Below are 22,080 nucleotides of genomic sequence, written 5' to 3'. Positions count from 1 at the left end.
TAATATTTATCATACGAGGAAGTCCCTGTTGTTTAAATGTCAACAGAACGTCAACACTTTCCAAATTCAGCTACACGCGTGCTTCCAGCTCCACGTTTTCTCCCGCTGCACCTGGAAGCACACGTGAGCTGTGACGCATTTATACAGCTGTATTTTACATATCACCGTGACAGGTTTGTCAAGTAGCTTCTGTCAATCATTCCGATGAACCCGATAATATAACTACTTTTCACTGTTTTTCCGTTAATGTTAAAGTATAAATGTACCCTAAATTATTAAAATGTGAATATTTTAAAATGAGAATCAATTCTAGAGAATAAATATCTGGTATCGGAGGAATCGATATTCCAGTATTTATCTGCACACCATTATCCCACAGACTGAAAGTTGATGTATCCTTTGACCTACAGACCCGAGCGAGGATATATTCATGTATATCCATGTGTTACGGGCCTCCTGAAACTACTCTTGTGTGAGTGTGGTGTTCTCTCTGCCGCCTCCTCTCTTGCGCCACCCCTCTGTCTCTCTCTCACTCTTCTCTCTTCCCAGGACACAGCTGCTGTTCATTGGGCTTGTTTACCACCTGGGCCCAGTCAGCAATCACCTCTCTGAGGTCATAGAAGTTGGGGATGAACTGGATGAGGCAGGGTGGTATTCTCTGGTGTCTCCAGATTGTGTCAGAAGAGAGCCTATGGTGTGGAGTAGTGGGAGCAGTGGGGAGTAGTGGGGAGTGTAGCTGCTTCATGTGAGTAGTGTGAGCTTGTGGGCCTCAGCCGCAGTAAAGCTAGCTGCTGGTAGTGACATGATGGGCCTGTGGGCCCCTGGAAGTTCCTCCTCGTGATGTCGAGTTTTTTGTTTGGTTGTGTTCTTTGTTGTTGCGACCTTCTTTCTTTTTCTAGTGTAATTGGAAGAACGGCCTTGCCGGCTCTTCTAGTTAAGATTATCTATAATAAAAACTATTTTATTTATTAAACACCTCTGTTTTCCTATCCTTCTGTTTTGGACCCATTTGTTACCAGTCCCCACACACACACCCCTAGAACACATGTAAATGCATTTTATCCAGCTCCTTCCAATTTAACAAAATGAACAAGACTACCTGAATAGCAGCAACCTCAACATGGTCTTTATCTTTAGACACATCCTCCTCTTCTGTGATCAAAGCCTCCATGGCTGTCAGCTGTTTACATCTGCTGCTCATTTTGTAAAACTCTATATGGTTTGCTCCTTTCCTGGTGAGTTTCCACTAAGTGTAGGTGGAGTTTGCCCACACAAGGGGAAAAGGGTCCCATCAAAAGTCAAAACAACCCTATTTTTGCAAGAGGTCAATAGGGAGTGTGTGTTTGTTTGTTTGTGGTGAAATATGTCTCACATTAGCTTTTCACACATCTGAACCCTTAAACCTGCACTTTTATTTAACTTTTAAAGTGGATCAATTTGACCTGCAACATAACAGCAGTGCTAAGGTCAGATTAATTAACTAAATCACCTAACAGTGCAATTCTCCTGTGTCACAAACCATGCATTTGCTGTTTGTGGAGGTGAAATCTCTTCACACATGATTCCACTTACAATATATACTGGATACAGTTATTCGGGGGTGGCTGTGGTTCAGGAAGTAAAATAGGTCACCTACTAATCTGAAGATTGATGGTTTGATCCCTGTCTCCTCCAGTCTGCATACCAAATATCCTTGGGAAAGATACTAATACCAAGTTGTCTGAGTGTCTTCTCTGTGTTCCGTTCCTTTGTTTCTCTGGTCTGTCATGCTTTCATGTTGTTTCTCTCTGGTCTCAGAATCAAGCCCACGTGTCTGAGTCTCTCTCTGTGTGTTAGTTCCTGTTTTACTGCAAACATTCGTGTTGCTCACAATAAATCAATTCATAAAGTTAAACATAAAGAGAAAAGGATGCTGTGTTTATTGTTATAACCACACAGGTAGTCTCACATAAATGTAAATGTTGTAATTTGATTATTTTAATAAACCATGTAACTTGGACGGATTCGATGCTGGCGTGACCACAGTGCACACATCTGCTGTTGCTCACAGTGGTCCAAGGGACCGCTCAGGGAGTTTGTGCATTCGCTCAGACACATGAAAAATTAGAGGGAACATTGCTCTTCATAATATTATAACACTCCTATTTTGTTTCTTTTGTGTGCACCAAGGGTAGCTGGTGACTGCAGTACCACCTTCTCCCACTAGTTGGAGACAATTCCCCTCTCACACACTTCCACACTGTCTCCTCTCCTTTTCTTTCTTTTTCTTTAGTTTTCATTGCTTTATTTCCTATTTTTCATTGTTTTTACACCATTGTTTTTAAAAATTTTCACCCACACATCAACCTATTAACTCACTTCTCAAACATCTCTTTTTCTTTCTCTCCAACTGCTTTTCTAACTTTCAACTGGTTCATGCTGAACCCTTTCCCACAAAACCCTTCTCTGCCATCTAACACAACATACTTTTACCCACATTTCTTGACATAGTCAGATATTGAGCTTTGTCCCTGGAACGCCCGCTGGATCAAGCTTCCCTTTACATTCAGAGCATCCTCTGCAATGGCTTTCTTCCATTCCCGGCAGAAAAGTGCTAAAATACCGTCACTTAACCCATTGCGGTATGCGGAAATGATTATCAACACTGGACTCGAACCACCATTCGTGTGATGGCCCAGAACCAAACACAGGCCTGGGGACTCGAACCCGAGGATTTTTCCTACAGAGACTCAAACTCCGGAGTCTGCAGGTACTCCACCGCGGCCAGACAAAAAGTCTCCAGGACTGTACATAAGTTAGCTACAGCTCACCCATCTGCAGGAGTCCCCTCAGAGTCGAATGTCTCAGTGTTGGCTAAAACACACAGTCTAGAGGCTCCTCCATTTCCTCACTTCAACAGGCGGGAGGACAAAGGTACCTTTTCCCTCAGGGGTGATGAGCCCGTCCCGGGAACCGTTGTTCACCAACCACATGGACCATCCTGTTCGTGATGCCATCCTGTTGTGGAAGTTTTCCATTCAATAATGCTTGCAGACAAATGGTGAGCGTAGCTAACATCCTTTTATCAAAAAAGAACAAAAACCCAAGATCGGTGAGAGAAGGCATCGCGGGGCAAACAACTGGCAAAGTCTCTGCTGAACCTGGCACAGCCCTGGGTTTAAATACCTTCTACAGAAACAAAAGGCAGTTTTTTTGGGGTTTTTTTGCCTGTCCCGTTTGGCTCTTTTGCCATCAGAATTGTTGTCTAAAGGCAAAGAAAGATGCCCAACGGATTTACTTTACCAAACTGACCATCCCAGCCTTGCCGTAATGGTCCATTTGATTCACCTTTTATTGTTTATTTTATTTTCACTTACTGAATACAGGACAGACTTGACTGGGGGAAAGAAGGGGAGAAAGAAAGAGGGAAAGAGAAACAGCTGAGAAGAGGGACGGGGAGAAGGGCAAAAGACATAAACCAACAGAATGAGCAGAAAAAAAAATGCATATATCAATCACCTGGATCACCTGCTGAGAAAGAAAAAAGAAAACAAGCAGAAGAGAACAAGAGTAATAGAATAAACAACATCACAATGATATATGGGAATATGACAGTAAATACTAAATATTAAACATTATTGTGCAGCACATAAGATCAACAGAACACAGTGTGCTTTGAGGTAGGAGCCAAAAAGGGTGTAGTTTGTGGGTGTGATCACCCGTGTGTACACCTGTGAGCATGGACGCGCTTGTTTTTTGTTTTTTAAAGGTTCCTTCATGTAATGATCTGCTAGAGGGTGTGGGGGGGCATGAAGCAGGTATGGAGGAGATCAAAACTCCAGACATCCAGAGGCCCCCAGAACACAAGAGACCAAGGAAGACCAACAGAGGGGCAGCCGCGCCACTGTCCCGGAAAGAGCTGAGGAGAGTCCCAGATGAGGGCTCACTCAGCAGCCTCGGAGCAGAAGCCAGGGGGAGTTGCAGTGACGCGCCCGTGAGCTCCGCCGGCAGCCAGCCGTGCCTGAGTGACCGAGCCCCAGGCCGAGAGGCCGGGGGCACCCCACCTCCGAAGTGGCCCGAGCGAGCCCCAGGCTCCAGGCCCCGATAAGCGGCCGCCAAGGAGTGAGCCGGTGTGTACCTGGACGCCCACCCCCGGACACAAAAAACCACCAACGCACCGATGTCTGAGGGAGTCCGCCACTGGCAGGGGAAGTGGTGGTAGGGGGAGATAGGCCTCCAAACCTTGGAGGGCCTGAGATGTCCCCAGAGAGGTGGCGCCTGACACCCAACCTGACATATAGACACAGAAATACAGGCACACACAGACACAAACATCCATTCCCACCCTCATGCTCTCATATGCACTTACTCCACACTCAACCAACGTGGAGACAGACATAAAGAGACGCTGTACACACGATCACACTCCCCAAGCGTACTCTACAAACCGGGTCTAGGTACCCTTGCCCCTGGAGGGGGGAACTGCACCCAGACCCAGGTGGTGTTACCCTTTTCCCTGCGGTGGGGGGAGGCAGACCGCCCCGACTCCGCAGCAGCAGGGAGGCCCCACACTCCAGACCGCAGTCGGACGGCCAACTCCTCCTCCTAGCCCCCCTGCTCCAGCAGGTCGCAGAGAATGGGGGTGAGAGAAGACTCCAAACCTCCCTCCACCCGCTCATTGTAGTGTTGATGCATGTGTGTTCTAAGGTGCATTTAAAACCCAGGAGGGCATGGAGCTACCTGCCAGAGAGCAGCAGGTAAGCGCATGGTCCCTCCTGCTAGCCCTCAATGTCTACGTGTATTTAACCTTGAGAGGTGGGCAACGACACCAGGGGTGGGGTGTACACCCTGATGGTACTTTGGATTCCGTGTATCGTGCCCACCCCCAAGATCCTATATGTATGTGTAATGAGAGTGTGAGTAATGTGAATGTCTAAGTTGTGGGATAAAATTGAGGCAGAGGCAGCCAGAAGGGGACAGAGGGGGGGGGGGGGGTTAGCCTCCTCTGCACCCTGGTGACATACCCCTACTCCAAGGTCCTGCATGTGTGGGTGGTTGTGGTGGAGCGGGAAGAGGGAGGCAGCTGGAGATGGGGAGGGAAGGAAGGGAGGGGCAAGTGACCCCTCCCTGGGGCCAGCTTCCCCGCTGACCCCAGTAGGCACCCCCATACTCCGTGACCCGCCAGGGAAAGGGGGCCCAGGCCCATCCAGACCGGGGCCCAGCGCAGCAGTGCCTCCCGGCCCCACAGAGCCCGGGACAGTCCACCCAACCCCACCGCAGAGAAAACTGCACCCAACCCACCATCCACTCATCTTCCAGACTACATAAGACAATAAACACCCAGGCTGAGATCTTCCTCCACCTCCCCTGTATCTCCCCCTCCTGCAGAGAGAGCCCCTGAGGAGAGGAAAGCTCCTGCAAGATGTGACAATCTTCCCCACCAGTTGAAGAGCCCCCCAGGTGGCTCGATGCACCGGCGGCACCCTGCTCCAGGGCTGGGCCCCCATGCACCCACCCGCCCACAACCCCGGCAACACACCAACCAGGACCCAAGCCCCCGAGGCCCGGGCCCCAGCCCAGAGACGGAGCACCCCCAGAACCTCACGCCCATCCCGGACCCACCCAGGGGCAGCCAGGCTACCAGGTCAGTAACCCACGTCCGTCAGCACAGACCCTCCCCTAGCCCTGCTGCACGCAGCCGCGAGGAAACAGTCACCTGAGAGCCAACAGAGCCCCTAACCGGACATGACCGCTACCCCGGGTTGAGCCCCCCACGGAAGATGCCTCCGGGGACCCCCCCGACGCCCTAAGCCTGTCCCTACCCCCACACCAATCACAACAGTGAAGGCGGGACCAAACTATGACCCCCCCACCCCCTCTAGGTGATGGAGCTGATCAAAGGAGCCCAGAGCAATTGATCTGATGTGGTGGCAGAGGCTGTATCAAGACTAATGTAATCTAATAGATAATTTCTATATTGGTTAGAATTAAGATTATTTTTATTTTTCCAGTTCATGAGGACTGTTTTCTTGGCTATGCATAGGGCAGTGAAAACCATATGGGCGATATTCTTTTCTGAAGTGACATTATCTAAGCTGCCCAACAAACACACTAAGGGGGAAGTTGGAATGTTACATTTCAGACACTTCGATAAGTCTTCACATATCTCGCGCCAAAACTTCTGAACTGGTGGACAGAACCAAAGAGCGTGGATATAATTATCCGGTGAATTGGTTTGGCAGTGTGAGCAGTTGCTGGTAGACGTAAAGCCCATCTTGAACATCCGATGACCTGTATAGTGCACTCTATGTAATATTTTGTATTGAATTAATTGAAGACTGGGATTTCTAATTAGATGAAAGGTTTTTAAGCAAATCTGAGACCAGAAGTTTTGGTCTAAGTTAACTGATAAATCCGCTTCCCATTTTGCAATAGGAAGTGATATTGATTCATCTGTTTTAGAAAGCATTCTGTATATTTTGGATAGTAATTTGGGGGTTTTAAGAGTAAGAAATTGAACCACACTTGGTGGTGTTTGTAGTTCAACTTGACCCGGTTTAAATTTCTTTTTTACTATGGATTTAATTTGTTGATATTCTAAAAATCTTTTCTTGTTGATCCCATATTGTGTAACTAGTCCGTCAAATGAAATAAATTCTGTTCCTTTTAGTATATGTTCTAAATATTTGATTCCTTTACCACTCCAATCTGAAAAGTTTATCATATTATTGTTTTGTAATATGTCAGGGTTGTTCCAGATAGGTGTACGTTTGCATGGGATTAATGAAGACGCTTTTTAGAAATTTTAGAAACTCCCACCATGCTGTCAGAGAAGAGCTGATGTTGATGCTTTTAAAGCATTCATGTCGTTGGATGTTTGAGCTGATAAATGGTAGGTCTGAGATCTCTAGATTATTGCAAAGTGCTTGTTCTACATCTAGCCAAGGTTCATCTAAGAGGGTATGTTTTAGCCATCCTGAGATAAACAAAAGGCAGTTTTTACACCTTTGGTCTTCTCCCAAAGAAAAGTTCACACTTCCTTGCTACCTCTTACAGCGGTTGAAGAGACAAAAGACTGTTCCTGTTGAATTGTCTGCTTCCCCCCAACTTCCTGAGATAAAATAATCCGGCTGTTCAATGGCATCAATGTGTGAGACATTGAGACATGCTAAAACCCAGTGGCACCAAGGCAATATACAATAAATAATGTGAGTAATACATAAATAACACTCTCTGATGATGTGAGTGAATGGAGCTCACCCAGCAGTATCTCTCTTTCTTTCATCTATATGCTTCTAATCATTTGAATAATGTATTTAAATACTATTCAAATTTCTATATCATATTTACTTGATTACACTTTTGATTCCAGTGTTGTATTGGGCTTCACAATCTGCAGCAAAAATAATGAGATATAGGGTACTGTTTTCTTTTACACATGGGTGTAATTACAATCTGTATGTCTGAAACAGAGCCCTCTTGTAAATCGTGAATGTTATTGGGACAACCTGTATAAATAAAGGTTAAATATATAGAAGTGGTAATGTCAATAAAACATTAATTCATTAATTACAATTTACTCTGGTTAACAAAAATAGATTTCCTGACACCTCGGAGTGCCTAGAAGCAGCAGGTACGCCACCTGTTGAAACTGGAATGAAATGAAACAAAACTTCAGATTTTGTAGTTTACTGAGTGTTTTGAACCTTGAAGATCCTCATTGTTTCCCTTCAGTTCAGCTTATAGTGAGTGAGTTTATTTTACGTCTGGTACAGTTTACTTTGGTATTTTTGCCTTTTGTTTTTGTTGCCCTTTTCACCAGCTTTAAAGCCATTGTTCTGTGTTGCAGAGTCATGTGTTTTGGATCCACACCTCTGCCTGCCACACACTTACACCCTTGACAAACATGTTACATAAACAATTTTAATTTTCTTTTATTGTTGATATTAATGTCACAGCATTTAGTGAATTAACAATGCTCGTTCAGATGTACAAAGGACACTACAAAGGACTAAACCAGCACCAGGTGAGGTACTTTCCAAAACCAAATCACATCAGTAGGCAATGCAGAAGGTGTATTTTTCTTGACCTCAGTGGAAAACGTCATCATATCAAGGAAAGGTTTATAATAATAATTAGGAGAAGAAAATTGATACATCTGGCGACACTTATTCTAGACTCCTTGGAAAAGATATATATAAATCTTATAAAGTTTGTATCTGTCTTGTGTGAAACTTGTATGAAAAGCATACAAGAGTGAAAACAGATATAAGATCCCTTGAAAAATTATATAATGAAACTTGTATGTTTTGGATACTTACTAAAACAATATATGAAAGTAATGAGAAAGTGGCCACTTTCATGAGTAAATCATATAAGTTTTTACTATTTCTTTTCCATATGGGATATATTGGTTTACTCCAGAATGCTCTTGTTGTGGTAATTCGTGCAAGTCATATGAATGAGAACAACCAGTAAAAATCATCACTTCATTACTAAGGAACATATGGAATCAGTTAGTGTAAAATAAATTCCTGAATCTTCCAATTTGTGACAGCTGAGAAAAGAAACCCTACACTGATGTATATTTATACATGTAGCCTATTAACAGTATTACTAATGTAAATCACATCATATAGAACCTTGATTAATATCACTTATGTAAGCTTATATTCGTCCTGCAAGGCAAAAACTTTACAACTTTCTTACAACAGCATGATGTTCATTGTTGACCTGAGTGTTTTGATTCATTCTTTTGGCTTTAAATCAGCCACATAAGGCTTGTTTTTCGTTTCATTACGTCTGCTTCTGGAGTCTGCATTTGGATTTGCTACACTTCTTTTCATGACATATTATTAATAATGAAAGCACATGTTAGTAGGAACATCTTACAGTATTACCTATAAACTACACAAACATGGGAGCTTCTTGATGAGTTGGTAGTTGTTCAAACTACTTGCTTGTTGTAGCCATTTCACTGTTTGGCATAGCACGGGGATTTTTAGTCTTTCTCAGTGACATCGCAAACCACAGGAATATAAAGAAACCTGCATCACACAAAGGAGAGAAAGTAGTAAAGACTGTGCCTGGTTACAGTTCGTTCATACACTTTACAAACATTCATGGCAAAATTGAAAGCAAGTATTTCATCTTTCAGCAGGTTATGCAGACCTTGCAATGAGTTCAGGATGCAGAAGAGGTAGAGGCCAGGAGTGGTCAGATGGCCAAAAGAGAAGAAGACCAGGCCCCAGGTAATGCCGAGCAGAGTGATGACTCCCAGCAGGGTACAAATATCTTTCTTGGCACGGTCACGGTTGCGCTGTCCAAACTGATTTGCCAAGCATAAAATGAAACATCCCATTATAGAACATCTGACAAGCAGCATGAGAACTTGAAATCTGTTTTATAACTCGTTGTCACTATTCTTATCTCATCAGGGAAAGCATGTCTCTTATTCAGCTTATGTAAAATTGTGCTCTTGAAGCTAACATGACTTTTAAATGTGTTTGAACAGTAACCACTAAAACTGCCTCCTGTCTAGTGAATGAGATCACATCTCTTTCAGTTTGTGTATTATCTTTAGACTCTTTCATTCGCTCATACAGCATGCTAAATGGAAGTTGATAACATACAAGCAAGCACTTTGACACAAGGAAGAGGTATCTCGCACACAGCGGTAGTAAGTAAAAAACAGTAAAATTATACAAATACTATACGATTCCAGTGCTACCCATCAGCCTCCTGGTAGATACACCTATGGTATAAAGTTGTAAATCCTAAGTGATTTTTAGAAAGGCTGAGCTCTGACATTGAGGTCAGTGTCACCAGGGTTTGAACTTGTCCAAGATTTTTAGTAGCTACACCTACAGTGCCAATTTCAAAACCCAATGTCACCCCATTATTGAATTTTGGCATTCACAAACTTGGGTGTCCATGCCATCCACCTCTCTGGCTATGTGCCCAACAGGGTGATGTCAGTACCCCATCAGCCTTTTATGGCTAAGGAGTAAAAAACTAATTTAGGCACAAGATAGGCAGTGGCCATTACACTGGAAGGTATCCTTTGAGGCAAATATTCTCAGTGAGAAGCAGGGAAAAAACATATTCCAAACTGTTCCAAAAAAGTCAAACATGGGAAAATCAACACTAAACACTAGGAAAACAACATGTGTGATTAGCTGACACATTAAACACAGGTTACAGTAATCAGGCAATATTACTAAGGACAGAAAATCGATAGGAATACACAAGGATGAGCATTTACACTCAGGAATAGTTTATACCTAACCCATTACATAATTTAGAAATGTACTAGAAGATGGATAAATGTTTATCAGAAAAACTAAATGACTGGTAACCCACTTTCACTTTATTTACCTTTAAAATAAAGATGCTACTGAATGTTTAACACGTGTTCCTTGTGGCCTTTTCAAGGGGATTGCCGATGAGAAAAATGTGGAGATTCATAAACTTTTCAAGATGCATTATAAAGATTTAAAGATTAACCCATACCTCTTTGACACGGCGGAGAATCAAAATATGCCAGAGAGTTGTCACAAATAGGATCACGTTAAAGAGGAAAACCAAGCCGAACAGCACAACTGTAGTCAACACCTTCACCGTGTCATTAGTTATATAACATCTACAAAGAAAGTGATTACAGTTCATATTTTAATCTCTCACCTGCCCAGGTGATTTAGAGTCACATAGTAAGAGTGCATGTAGGTGGAACTACTGAGATTCAGAGTCAAATTGTGAGATTACATGTTAGGTTAAATAGGATTGTATGCCTTTCCCTTTTTAAGCTTTTATTGTATTGTATTATCAGAAACTCCAATGCACATACAAAACAGTTTAATTATGTTGAGGTGTTACATGCAATCACATTTGTTCCTTACATTGCAGTGCTGTTGGAGTTATAGTTGTCCACAACAGCAGGACCATAAAAACCTCTGTCTATGATCACCACCACTGACACAATGATCGCAGGAACTCCTGAAACACAAGAACCGAGCAGTCACTTAAATGTTATGTGACTGATAATAACAGCTTCCTGCTTAAATGGCTCCACTCACCCCATCCCACCACACTGAGTTTGAGCAGGTATCTCTTGATATAGATGTTGAAGACTTTGACTAAGAGAAGGTAGAGGTGGAATCCTTCCACAGCCATCCAGCTAAAAGTGGTCAGCAGAGAATAGTGAAGGACAAGAGCCATGTATAAACAGACCCCAGTGGGGGGCACTGCTGCCACTGTGGAACTTAGCAGGAAGTGCAGGTTGAGGATGATGAGAGAAATTGCAAGATTGATGTGGACCTTCATAGAAACATCTAGTCTGAGTGTTCTGTTAGACAATGGAGACAGAGTAAGTGGCAAATTTAGTGGTCATGTCATTGAAGAAAGCCATATCAAGAAGAAGGATGGGATGGTTGACAGAATTACTAACATAATAAACCAGAAAGAATTTGTTGCGAAAAGAATGTATTTCCTTTTATTAAAGTAATGAATAAATATGTAAATTCACAAAAACAAACAACAAACAAGACAGAAAGAAATGAGCAGAGGTTTGGTGAGAAGAGCCTGATACTAAATATGTGAGACGGGAGATGACTGACGAATGTTGAAAGAATATCATCAAAAAAGTTACCTATTTGTGATGAACAGCAAAACTGCAACGGAAAGGGCAAAAAGAGAGACACTACAACCAATTTGGGAAATATACGTCAATATTATTGTGTCCTTTTCTGACACATGTGGAGAAACCTGTGGAGAAAATACATATTTACATAAAGTTATCAATGTTTTTGTTGATTTACCCCCTTTCTTACCTGCCCCCCTGGCTAAACTTTGCTAGATCCGCCCCTGCACAGTTACCAGCCGTCAGCTACGTAGAAAAGTATCCTGGTGTAGAAAGTAATATTAAATAAATTCTAACAACAGCTTATCAAGCGTAAACATGCTGCTGTTGTTCAGCCGCTGGTTTCCTCTTTCTCGTGCAAAGTGGGCCAAAAACAAACAAGAGAGACGGACTCGCGACAGAAAAGCCGATCAGCCGATCATTGATCAGTTTCATGATTGAAGCAGCAACAGGAGAGGGAGGGAGAGAGAGAGGCAGTCGCTCCATATATCGGTTGTTAAGCTTAAGGTGGGAATGCTTTACAAACATTCAGAGATGAACTTACACACTTGCTTTACTTCTCTCTGGGATAACTTTCTAGGAGATGAAATGCCGGTTTGGTAGCGAGGCTCCAAATGCTCAACCAGACCACCGACAGGTCTCGCACGCCACAGCTGCTCTATCACGTGACGCATACTGCTCCGACGTGCTATGGTTATGAGCAGAGTTACGCCATGTCGTACGTTTTGAGGAGTGCTTTCGTGATATTTAATGGATCGGATTACATTTTTTATTTCTCTCCGATGTCCGATCCAGAAATTTAGGTCAGTATCGGACCGATACGTAATATCAGATCGGTCCATCTCTAGTAGATAGTAGATGGTTTTTTTTTAAATGATTGTTTGTTTTGCTATAAATGAATGGCTCTTGTATTAATATTTGTTTTTGTATATCCTGAATTCCTCTTTATATAATGCACAAGTCCAGTCTTACCAGGAGTACACCAAAGTACGTGAGATGGTTACAGGAACAGGTGACATTACTCTGGTTACGTGTCCAAAGTGTTTCACAGCCATCCTCACTATAACCTGGTAAGCAAAACAAAGAGATCCATTATAGTTAAGATGCCACCAATGAATTACAGTTCAACTTTTAGGTCCCTATTGAAACCATGAACCTCAATCATTCCTATTCATAAAATAACATATTTGTGTCACATGTTACTATTCATCACAAATGTGATTACTGGTTACTCACTTCCTGTTGACAAATTTAAGAATTGACAGGAGAGATTCTGGTTTTCCTGTAACACAATTATACTGCATGTTATGTTATGCATAACATGCATATATATATGCTATATATTTAGTCACATACACAATGCATTCCATGTTATTTAATACTATAATATGTAAAGTATGAATGGAATAAATGATGAAATGAAGTTGCACTTACATTTATATTTTTGGTAACCTCCATGGTTATGTTGACACGTTCACTTAGTCCTGATCTAGGTTTATTTTGTACCAACAGGCCAACTAGTTTTAGATTATATAGGTCACGTGCCACTTCAGACATTTTCTAAAATACAAGACACATTGATATTAATGGGAAGGTTTGTTTAAAACATGCATCATGTAAGATTTTTTCACTATTCTGAAGGGCTTTTACAGTATCCAAAGGAAAAAGACCCCCAGTGATGGTTATTTCTTACCGGTGTACTTAAATTCCTACAAGTTAATTTAAATTTATATTGATTTACATTTGGTGTATTGTTGTAAACAGTAACTGCAGAAGAGCATTCACTTTGCACATCTGGCATATTCCTCTAGCATATTGGCGTGAAGGACCAAAGAGTATAGTGACCAATTTTTGTTTTTCTAAAACAATAAAAAATATATGTATGTGTTTCTAGTGTCTTTTATTCAAAGCTTATGTGTATTTGTGGTTATTGGCAGAACTGCACAGACATAAAAAACTGAGGCCTGGTATTAATGTGAATAATGGAATTAATGGCAGCGACAAACTGATTTCAAGCCAAAGTGCTATTTAGAGGCAATATTTCTTTAATCTCTTTGGGATACAACAAACAAAACTAACCAACCATGGTAGTTAAATAATACAGTGTAAACAATAGACAGAATTAGTATAGATCAGTGGTCGGCAACCCACGGCTCCACAGCCTTTTTCGTCCTTATACTGTGGCTCCGCATGACTTTACAAAATAAATTATAATAATTTAATTAAAGTTAAATTTATTTGCATTAGTTCTTTTTTTAAAATTGTAGTTCTAAATTGGAAGATTAGTGTGATCTTGAAATATTAAAATAAAATTATTAACTTGTGTTTGAAACATGGAATGCCATCCTCAACACATAAACATGAAGAAATATGCATTCAGATTCATGACGATCTTCGGATACACATATGTATGTGAACTGCTATTTTCCACTATGAGCTATGTTAAAACCAAACACCGCTCATGCCTTACAGATGACAGCTTACAGTCCTGCGTTGATGAAAGTGACTTTGTTTGCTAGGTGAGCCCAATTAAAGGAAAAACTACAAAAGAAGGATATTCCACATTATTAAACAGATCACCATTTTCAAGCAATATGGGAAAGAAAAAGGATCTGTCTGCTGCTGATAAGCGTGAAATAGTTAAATGCCTTGGACATGTAATGAAAACCTTAAATAATTCATGGAAACTAAAGCGTGATCACCATAATGTTAGGAGATTTGTAGCTGAGTCAGAGCACACACAGGTTTGTGCAGATATAGGCACAACGAGGAAGGTTTCTACCAGACAAATACATCAGATTAAGACAGCACCTGCGGAAAGGCCATTACAAAGCAGCAAACAGATATTTGAAGCCACTCGTGTCTCTGGAACCCCACGTACGTCAAGGTGTAGGATCCTCCAGAAACTTGCAGTTGTGCATAAACCTTCTATTTGGCCACCCCTAACCAATGTTCACAAGCAGAAACAGCTGCAGTGGACCCAGAAGTATATAAAGACTAATCTATAAATAGTCTTGTTCACTGATGCATGCAACCCTGGATGGTCCAGGTGGATGGTTGGTGGACGGCCACCATGTCCCAACAAGGCTGCAACGTCAGCAAGGAGGTGATGGAGTCATGTTTTGGGCCCAAGTCACAGGGAGAGAGCTGGTCGACCCCTCTAATTAAGGTCCCTGAAGGTGTGAAAATGACCTCTGCGAAGGATGTGGAGTTTCTGACTGACCACTTTCTTCTATGGTAGGAAATGAAGAACTGTGCTTTCCACTACAAAGTCATCTTTATCTTGCGTAAAAGGGTTAAGGGTTGCCAACCCCTGGTATAGATGCCCTTAAAATGGAATGGAATGATTCTTATATAGTGCTTTTATAATCTCCCGGAGTATTCAAAGCCCTCTATACAACATGCCACATTCACCCCATTCACACAACATAGGTCTTCTATGCTTCTAAGTACTTACTAACACACATTCATCGACCCACCGACCTTCCAAGCAGTAGTTGACCTGAGCTACAGCCACCCCATTTTAACACATCTTAAACAACAGCTATTCACATCCTTTTCTATACATTTATATAACCAAGTGTAATGTCTTACCCTGTTAGTTTCAGGAAATGTAAACATGAAAAACACAATCTTGTTGTTTGGTCCAGCACCCAGTTCTGCTGGTAGTTGAACACTCACTGTGCTGTTGGGGAGAGGAGCCACGTCCGCCTATATCATCAGAAACAGAGCAAAACACTGTATGTAAATATTTTGCATCACTTGAGTGATGCAAATACTTTTGGTAATGTAGTGAATTTCAGTCAAGACAGAAAAATGAAAAAATGCCAGCGAGTGACTTCATGTTTGCCACTAAGAATATTTTCTTTCTTTTTTCGTACCTTCGTGTCACTGGCATACATTTCAATGTGTTTATTGGCCTCTGGCTGGTACACGAGGACCACTAAATTGCAGAAAGGATTTGCGATCAATGTGTTTCCATTTAACTCTGTGTTCTGAAGAACCTTTTCCATGTTTATTAAGGACCTTAGAGAAAAACGGACAAGATAATATGAATCATTTTGATTTATAACTATTCAGTGATTTCATGTCATAGAACGTGTTGTTCTTGAATATAATTTAAATCTCAACTCTACTAATTCTTTATACTTTACTCTCATATAAATGTTAGATCTAAGAGTTTTTTTTTAAACTCAGAAACAGAAAGGAACACAGACAAAAAATAAATCATAAAAATGTAAATGTTTACGTGATGGTGTCCTCAGGGCCCCTTGAAAAGTTGCATGTATTCATCAAACAGAATTCAGCTGTTAAGGAAAAAAAAGGATACATATCATATACCCTCATATATATGAGAGTACTTTTTAGAGTTCCTTTTCTATGCTTAAGTGCTTTCTATATAACAGTCACACACTTTCATATGCCAATCAATTCATCGGAAAGCAAATCAGGATTAGCTTCTGGCCCAGCAACATGGAGGCAGGAATCAAACTACCAACCTTCCAACTAGCACATGATCTGCTCTACCTCCTGAGCTATAGCCTCCAACAGAGTTCAAGGGCACTTGATTCAGGGTTTTTTTTCTTTGTTTTTGAAACAGGCTTTTTAGTGTTGTAGCTAATGTACAGTCTGTGCTGTTTTCACTTCTGTTCTAGACTGTATATGCATCTGTAGCTTTATATTCAACAGCATACTGCTGTTTACCTTGCATTTACAAAGAGTTCAGAGAGTAACAGACAGAAACAGTCCATGTGAGCGGCAGACACTCATTTCATTACATCACATCCATACAACTGACTTTTGTCAGTTGTATGGATGTGCACTTTAAGGTTTATGAATCCCATAAACCTTAAAGTGCAGACTTATATCCTGAAAATTATCAATACTAGTCTGTTAACCAGTCAAGTTCCTAGTGGGTTTAAACATGCAGTCATACACCCCTTACTTAAGAAACCTGGCCTTGGTAGTTCTGTTATGTCAAATTTTAGACCTATCTCCAAGCTTCCCTTTTTAAGCAAGATCTTGGAGAGGATTGTACATACCCAGCTGTTGGATTACTTGAATGACTCGCAACTGTCTGAAATCTTCCAATCTGGTTTTAAGCCCTTTCACAGTGCGGAGACAGCTCTTGTTAAAGTTATGACTGACATTCTTTTTGCTACTGATCGTGGTAAATATGCTGTGCTTGTGTTATTGGACATAACAGCTACATTTGACACAGTGGACCCCGACCTGCTGATCTCCCGCTTACACCACTGTGTGGGAATTTCTGATTTGGCATTGTCATGGATAAAATCACATCTTTCCAAAAGGAGTTTTTGTGTTAAGCTGGGGCTGCCCGCTTCCTCTGTGGCCCCTCTGCTTTGGGGTGTGCCCCAGGGATCTATCTTTGAGCCATTATTTTTCTCGCAGTATTTACTCCCTCTTGGTGTGATTTTTCGTAAACACGGAGTGTCATTTCATTTGTATGCCGATGACTGTCAGCTTTATTTGCCTTTTAGTCATTTGGATACCTCCCCATGTCAATCACTGCTTGACTGTCTTAGCGATATTAAATTATGGATGGCAAATAATTTTCTGAATTTTAATGATCGCAAAACGGAAGCAATTTTATATGGCCTGCATCGCTCTACTGATTCTCCAGATGTTGATTTTGGTGATTTGACCTCCCATCTGAAAAGTTCAATCACTAATCTTGGTGGTAAACTTGATTCTGCGCTTACTTTTGAAGGTCATGTAAATGGGGTGGTAAAATCAGCTTTTTATCACCTCAGACGCCTATCAAAGGTTAAGCTTTTCCTTTCCAAACCCAATTTTGTCATGGTCTGGAGTCTGCGACTCCGTGTTTATGTTTAGTTTTCTGTGGTTTTGGTTGCCTTGGGTGTTTGTACTCTTCTGTTTCGTGGTTCATGTTCCTATGTTCTGTGTCCCCCAGTCTGTGTTAAGTTGGTGTGTTGTGTCATTGTGTGTATGTGTTTCCTGTTTTATTGTGAAGGTCTGCGTCTTATGTGAGTGTTTTCAGTTTGCCTCCCTAGTCTCGTCACGTAATCACTCCCAGCTGTGTTCCCCACCTGTGTGTAATCTCCCTGTGTTCTCTGAGTGTATTTAAGTTGTGTCTTCTGTCATGGTAGTTGCTGGTTCGTCTGTGTTGTTTCCCCTCGGTCTCCCTACGTCTCTCCGTATGTATTTCCCCGGACCTCCCTGCATCTTCATTTCTGGTTTGTGTTGTTAGTTTACCCAGTTTAGGTTTCCGGTTTCATGTTTTCCCACCATTGCTGTTTGTACCCACCCTTGTAAATAAATATTCACCTGCACCAGAGCTGCCGCCTTTTGGGTCCTTTCTACTACTCCACACGGCTTGCCCCGGCAAACCGTGACAAATTTGGAAACTCTTATTCATGCTTTTATCACCTCACGTCTAGACTATTGTAATTCCCTTTTAATAGGGGTTGGGTCGGACACCTTGTCACGCCTGCAGTTAGTGCAAAATGCGGCGGCACGATTTTTATCCGGTAGTAGGAAATTCGATCACATCACTCCGGTTCTGGCCTCCTTGCATTGGCCTCCCATTGAATTTAGGGTTCGTTTTAAAGTCCTTTTATTGGTTTTTAAATCTTTAAATGGTTTGGCTCCTGTCTACTTATCTGATTTGCTGAAGCACGTTCTTCCTCGCTCGCTCCATTCAGCTGAGTGGCTGTTGCTGTCGGGCCCTAAGTCATGGCTGAAATGCAGAGGAGACCGAGCGTTTTCAATCGCGGCTCCAATGCTCTGGAATAACCTTCCCCTCCATATTAGACAAGCGTCTATTTTTTAATGATTCTATGGTATTTTTAATTTGGTAGTTGTTTTGATCTGTGTTGTTCAGCACTTTGGTCTGCCTGGTGTGTTCTTAAAGTGCTATACAAATAAACGATTATGATGATGATGATGAAGAATGGTGATCTCAACAGTTAGTTAAAGGGTTAATGTCGTTATTGTGTGGTATTTGAATTGTTATCATATACTCTTTCTATTGCCTGTCAAATTTTTTTTAAAAAAAGACATTACTAGGAATCCGGCTGTACTTGGGTTATATTAGAATGTAGAAATCGACAATGTAGAATTATAAAAATGTATTAGAATGTGAGCACAAAAGGTCGGAGAAAAGCAAACAATCATCCAGCTTAAAGATTCAGCATACCTTAGCTGAATTCACATTAGCTCTATAATTATGCCCCACTTGGGGCAGGAGCTCGTCCCTGACCCGGAGTGGGCGGAAAAGGGTGCAGAGCCCACTCTGGGTTTGGGACGAGTTCCTGCCCCAAGTGGAAGAGTTTAAGTATCTCGGGGTCTTGTTCACGAGTGATTGGAGAAGAGAGCAGGAGATTGACAGACAGATTGGTGCTGCGGCTGCAGTGATGCAGTCTGCAATCAGGGAGCTGAGTGTAAAAGCGAAGCTCTCAATTTACCAGTCGATCTACAACCCTACCCTCACCTATGGTCATGGTAGTGACCAAAAGAACGAGACTGCGAATACAAGCGGTGGAAATGGGCTTCCACTGAAGGGTGGCTGGCCTCTCCCTTAGGGCGAGAAGTCATCCGAGTACAGCCGCTGCTCCACCACATCGAAAGGAGCCAGTTGAGGTGCTGCGGGCATCTGACAAGGATGCCTCCTGCTGAGGTGGAGGCATGTCCCACCGAGAGGAGGCCTGGTGGGACATATAAGTAACTGTATCATCAGTTCCTATGTTTACAGTGTATAAGGCCTCTTGTTTTCAGTCTTTCAGACAATAGCTGAGCATCTCGCATATTTTGCTTGGAGGTGAAACTGTTAATTGCTTTGATTTTTGCATTTTGTGATTATCTGGTTTTTGTTTAGATTGTTAGTTATTTTCTTCCACTTCAGTTTTTTTCTCATTATTTCTTGATTTTGTATTGTTTCCTGTTTAGCTCCATTAGTATGCTGGTTAGAATTTACAGACCATGATTCATTGTGTTTTGATTATTTATGCTAGTCACAAGAAGTGTATGGTATGTTTTTGCCTGTACTTCCTTTTCATCTGTGAGGAGGTCTTTCATATTTTAAGATGTTTTAATGGTGAGTTTACATGTATTGCAGCAGTTTGACAGTTTCAGAGAATTTATAGGCTAGCATTTAGACCTGCTTTATGCCAAAAAACAACAGTATTAAAGTAAGGGGATGTTCCTATACTGTTAGCAATAGGAATTTCAATAAATACATGGAAATACTTACTCATGGTAATGTGTTTATGTGGATCACAAAAAGAACTAGAGTTTCCACAGATAGACGTTTCTGATGCACAGTTTACAGAGACCATGTCATGAGACACACAAGACACCAGCCACCAAAGTATCCCCCACTTAATCCTGTGAAATTGAGAAAATTAATCTATTTTTAAAAAAAGTCTCTGCTTAACAAAAAAAGGATGTTTGTCATGAAAGCAATTTACAAGCCAAAAGGAGGTCTAGGATGAAGACAAGACAAGAGATTGTGTTGTCTCTCATTTCAAGCAGACAGTGTTTATAGCTTTCATATAAGGTGACCCCATATACTTAAGTGGACGTTTATTATTGTAATTATGATAACAAATGACAACTATGGGTTTCCTTTTTTCAACCAAAAGCCAGTGGCTGCAGATGAGGTCTTATTACATAGCAGTGCATAAAACAATCTGACAAAACCACATGGTGTTATTAATCTATCTCATTCCATTTCATGCGGAACATTAGTGATAGACAGATATATTTTAGCAATGGTGAATCTAAGTCTTTAAAAGAGACACAGCAAAGAGCAAACACTCATCTACAGCTTTATGTGTTCGCACAAAACAATTTTGTGTGCTTAGTTAAATAGCTAATATATATTTTGCAGTCCCAATATTGATAATGAAGCTAAACATCTTTTTATGCAAAGAGTACCAAACCATATCCTACCTTTGCATGTTGCTGGGTCTCTTAAATAATATTATTTATACTTCTGAAATGAATAGAGAACACAGGTGATATGATGGTAGGAAAAAAGCAAATGAGTTAAACATGCTGAAAGTGAGCAGGGTAATGGGAAATGAAATAAGATGTAAATTACTGTCTGAGAGAGAAAGAGGAAGTGTTAACAGACAGGAGAGTAAAATATTCCCTCTGTTGGCACTGATCCTAAACTAAATACAGGCTGATGTCAAATAACTGAAGCAAACTGGAAACTGCATATGCTGTAAATTCTGTTCCCACACATTCAGCAACAGGTTATGTTTTTTAGAAGTTAGTTTATCTCAATTTTGAAAGCAATTCACTGGTCATATGTTTTTGTACAGTTGTTGAAATAAGCCAATAAGAGAACAAGTTAAATAAAGATATATTCAATCTGGAAGAAAAAGAAGCTGAAACAAGTTCTCTGCAAAACATCAGTATCTTAATCCAAGTTTGATTGAGGGAAAAGGGCCCTCAGTTTGCACACTGGCTTGGCTTTCTACATCTATAAAATGCCAGAATCAACCTGACAGAGATGATATCAAACATCTTGTAGAAATGCACAAGGTTATTATCGTTAATGAAAACTAACGAAATAACGAAAACTAGAAGTGAATTTTTTTTTCGTTAACGGAAATAAAAATAAAAACAAGACTTTGCAAAAAAAGGAAAACTAACTAAAACTGTAATGAGTGTTAACAAAACTAACTAAATTTAACGGAATTTAGAGCGAAAATGTGTTTAGTTTGGGGCAATCATGGCTCAAGAGTTGGCAGTTTGTTTTGTAATTGGAAGGTTGCCGGTTCGAGCCCCGGCTCCAACAGTCTCAGTCGTTGTGTCCTTGGGCAAGACACTTCACCCGTTGCCTACTGGTGGTGGTTGGAGGGCCCGTGGCGCCAGTGTCTGGTAGCCTCGCCTCTGTCAGTGCGCCCCAGGGCAGCTGTGGGTACAATGTAGCTTGCCATCACCAGTGTGTGAATGACTGAATGTAGTGTAAAGCGCTTTGGGGTCTTTAGGGACTAAGTAAAGCGCTATACAAATACAGGCCATTTACCATTTTAGTTTTCATTGATGTGTGTGTGTCTAGGGTGAAAATGAAGTGTAGTTTCCAGGTTTTTTTTATGCTGTGTCTCATTATGCCAGCAGGTGGCAAGTACGTTAGTCGAGTCGTCTGTGTTGCTGCTCCGTCCCACGTAGAATCATGTCAGTAAAAGTTGGGAGAAATCGCCAGAGTCCAATTTTGGATTACTTTGAATATGATTATGTTTTAGATAAAGCAAGTGTCTTGTAGTGGAAAGAGACAAATTATGCAGGACATTTCTAAAGGGAAAAAAATCCCATAAACCTTAAAGTGCACTTGAAAAGCTTGTGCGAGCTTTTCAAGTGCACTTTAAGGTTTATGGGAGGCTAACATAGCTTACCTTGAGAAGGTAAGGGGGAATGCCCAACTCTCATCCCCAGAAACAGAAGCTAACCCCAGGCAGAAAAAAACACAT

At 41.4% G+C, this 22,080-nt stretch overlaps 1 protein-coding gene across 1 annotated transcript; it reads right to left on the bottom strand.

Moving 5' to 3' along the window:
* Positions 1–7,924: 7,924 nt before the first annotated feature.
* LOC309715615 (adhesion G-protein coupled receptor G5-like) lies at positions 7,925–22,059 on the bottom strand. Its single transcript, XM_082548858.1, has 15 exons — positions 22,006–22,059; positions 20,552–20,594; positions 19,851–19,984; positions 15,867–15,924; positions 15,499–15,643; positions 15,212–15,328; positions 13,052–13,177; positions 12,854–12,899; positions 12,590–12,684; positions 11,627–11,742; positions 11,055–11,323; positions 10,878–10,974; positions 10,492–10,621; positions 9,151–9,307; positions 7,925–9,026 (listed from the first exon to the last, which is right to left on the bottom strand). Exons 2-15 carry the CDS (start codon positions 20,557–20,559, stop codon positions 8,932–8,934), a joined length of 1,593 nt encoding a protein of 530 aa, XP_082404984.1. The 5' UTR covers positions 20,560–20,594; positions 22,006–22,059; the 3' UTR covers positions 7,925–8,931.
* Positions 22,060–22,080: the final 21 nt, after the last annotated feature.

Source organism: Aulonocara stuartgranti (genome assembly GCF_965226115.1).
Source record: "Aulonocara stuartgranti genome assembly, chromosome: 1".
Lineage (NCBI taxonomy): Eukaryota > Metazoa > Chordata > Actinopteri > Cichliformes > Cichlidae > Aulonocara > Aulonocara stuartgranti.
This window is presented reverse-complemented; position numbering and strand designations above follow the sequence as displayed.

Excerpts from the sequence above, each read along its gene's own strand:
- LOC309715615 (XM_082548858.1), bottom strand. Across the intron at positions 15,925-19,850 it reads ACATAAACACATTACCATGA|CTGAATTCTGTTTGATGAAT; the intron begins GTAAGTATTTCC and ends TTTCCTTAACAG. Across the intron at positions 9,027-9,150 it reads CATCCTGAACTCATTGCAAG|GTTTCTTTATATTCCTGTGG; the intron begins GTCTGCATAACC and ends TGTGTGATGCAG.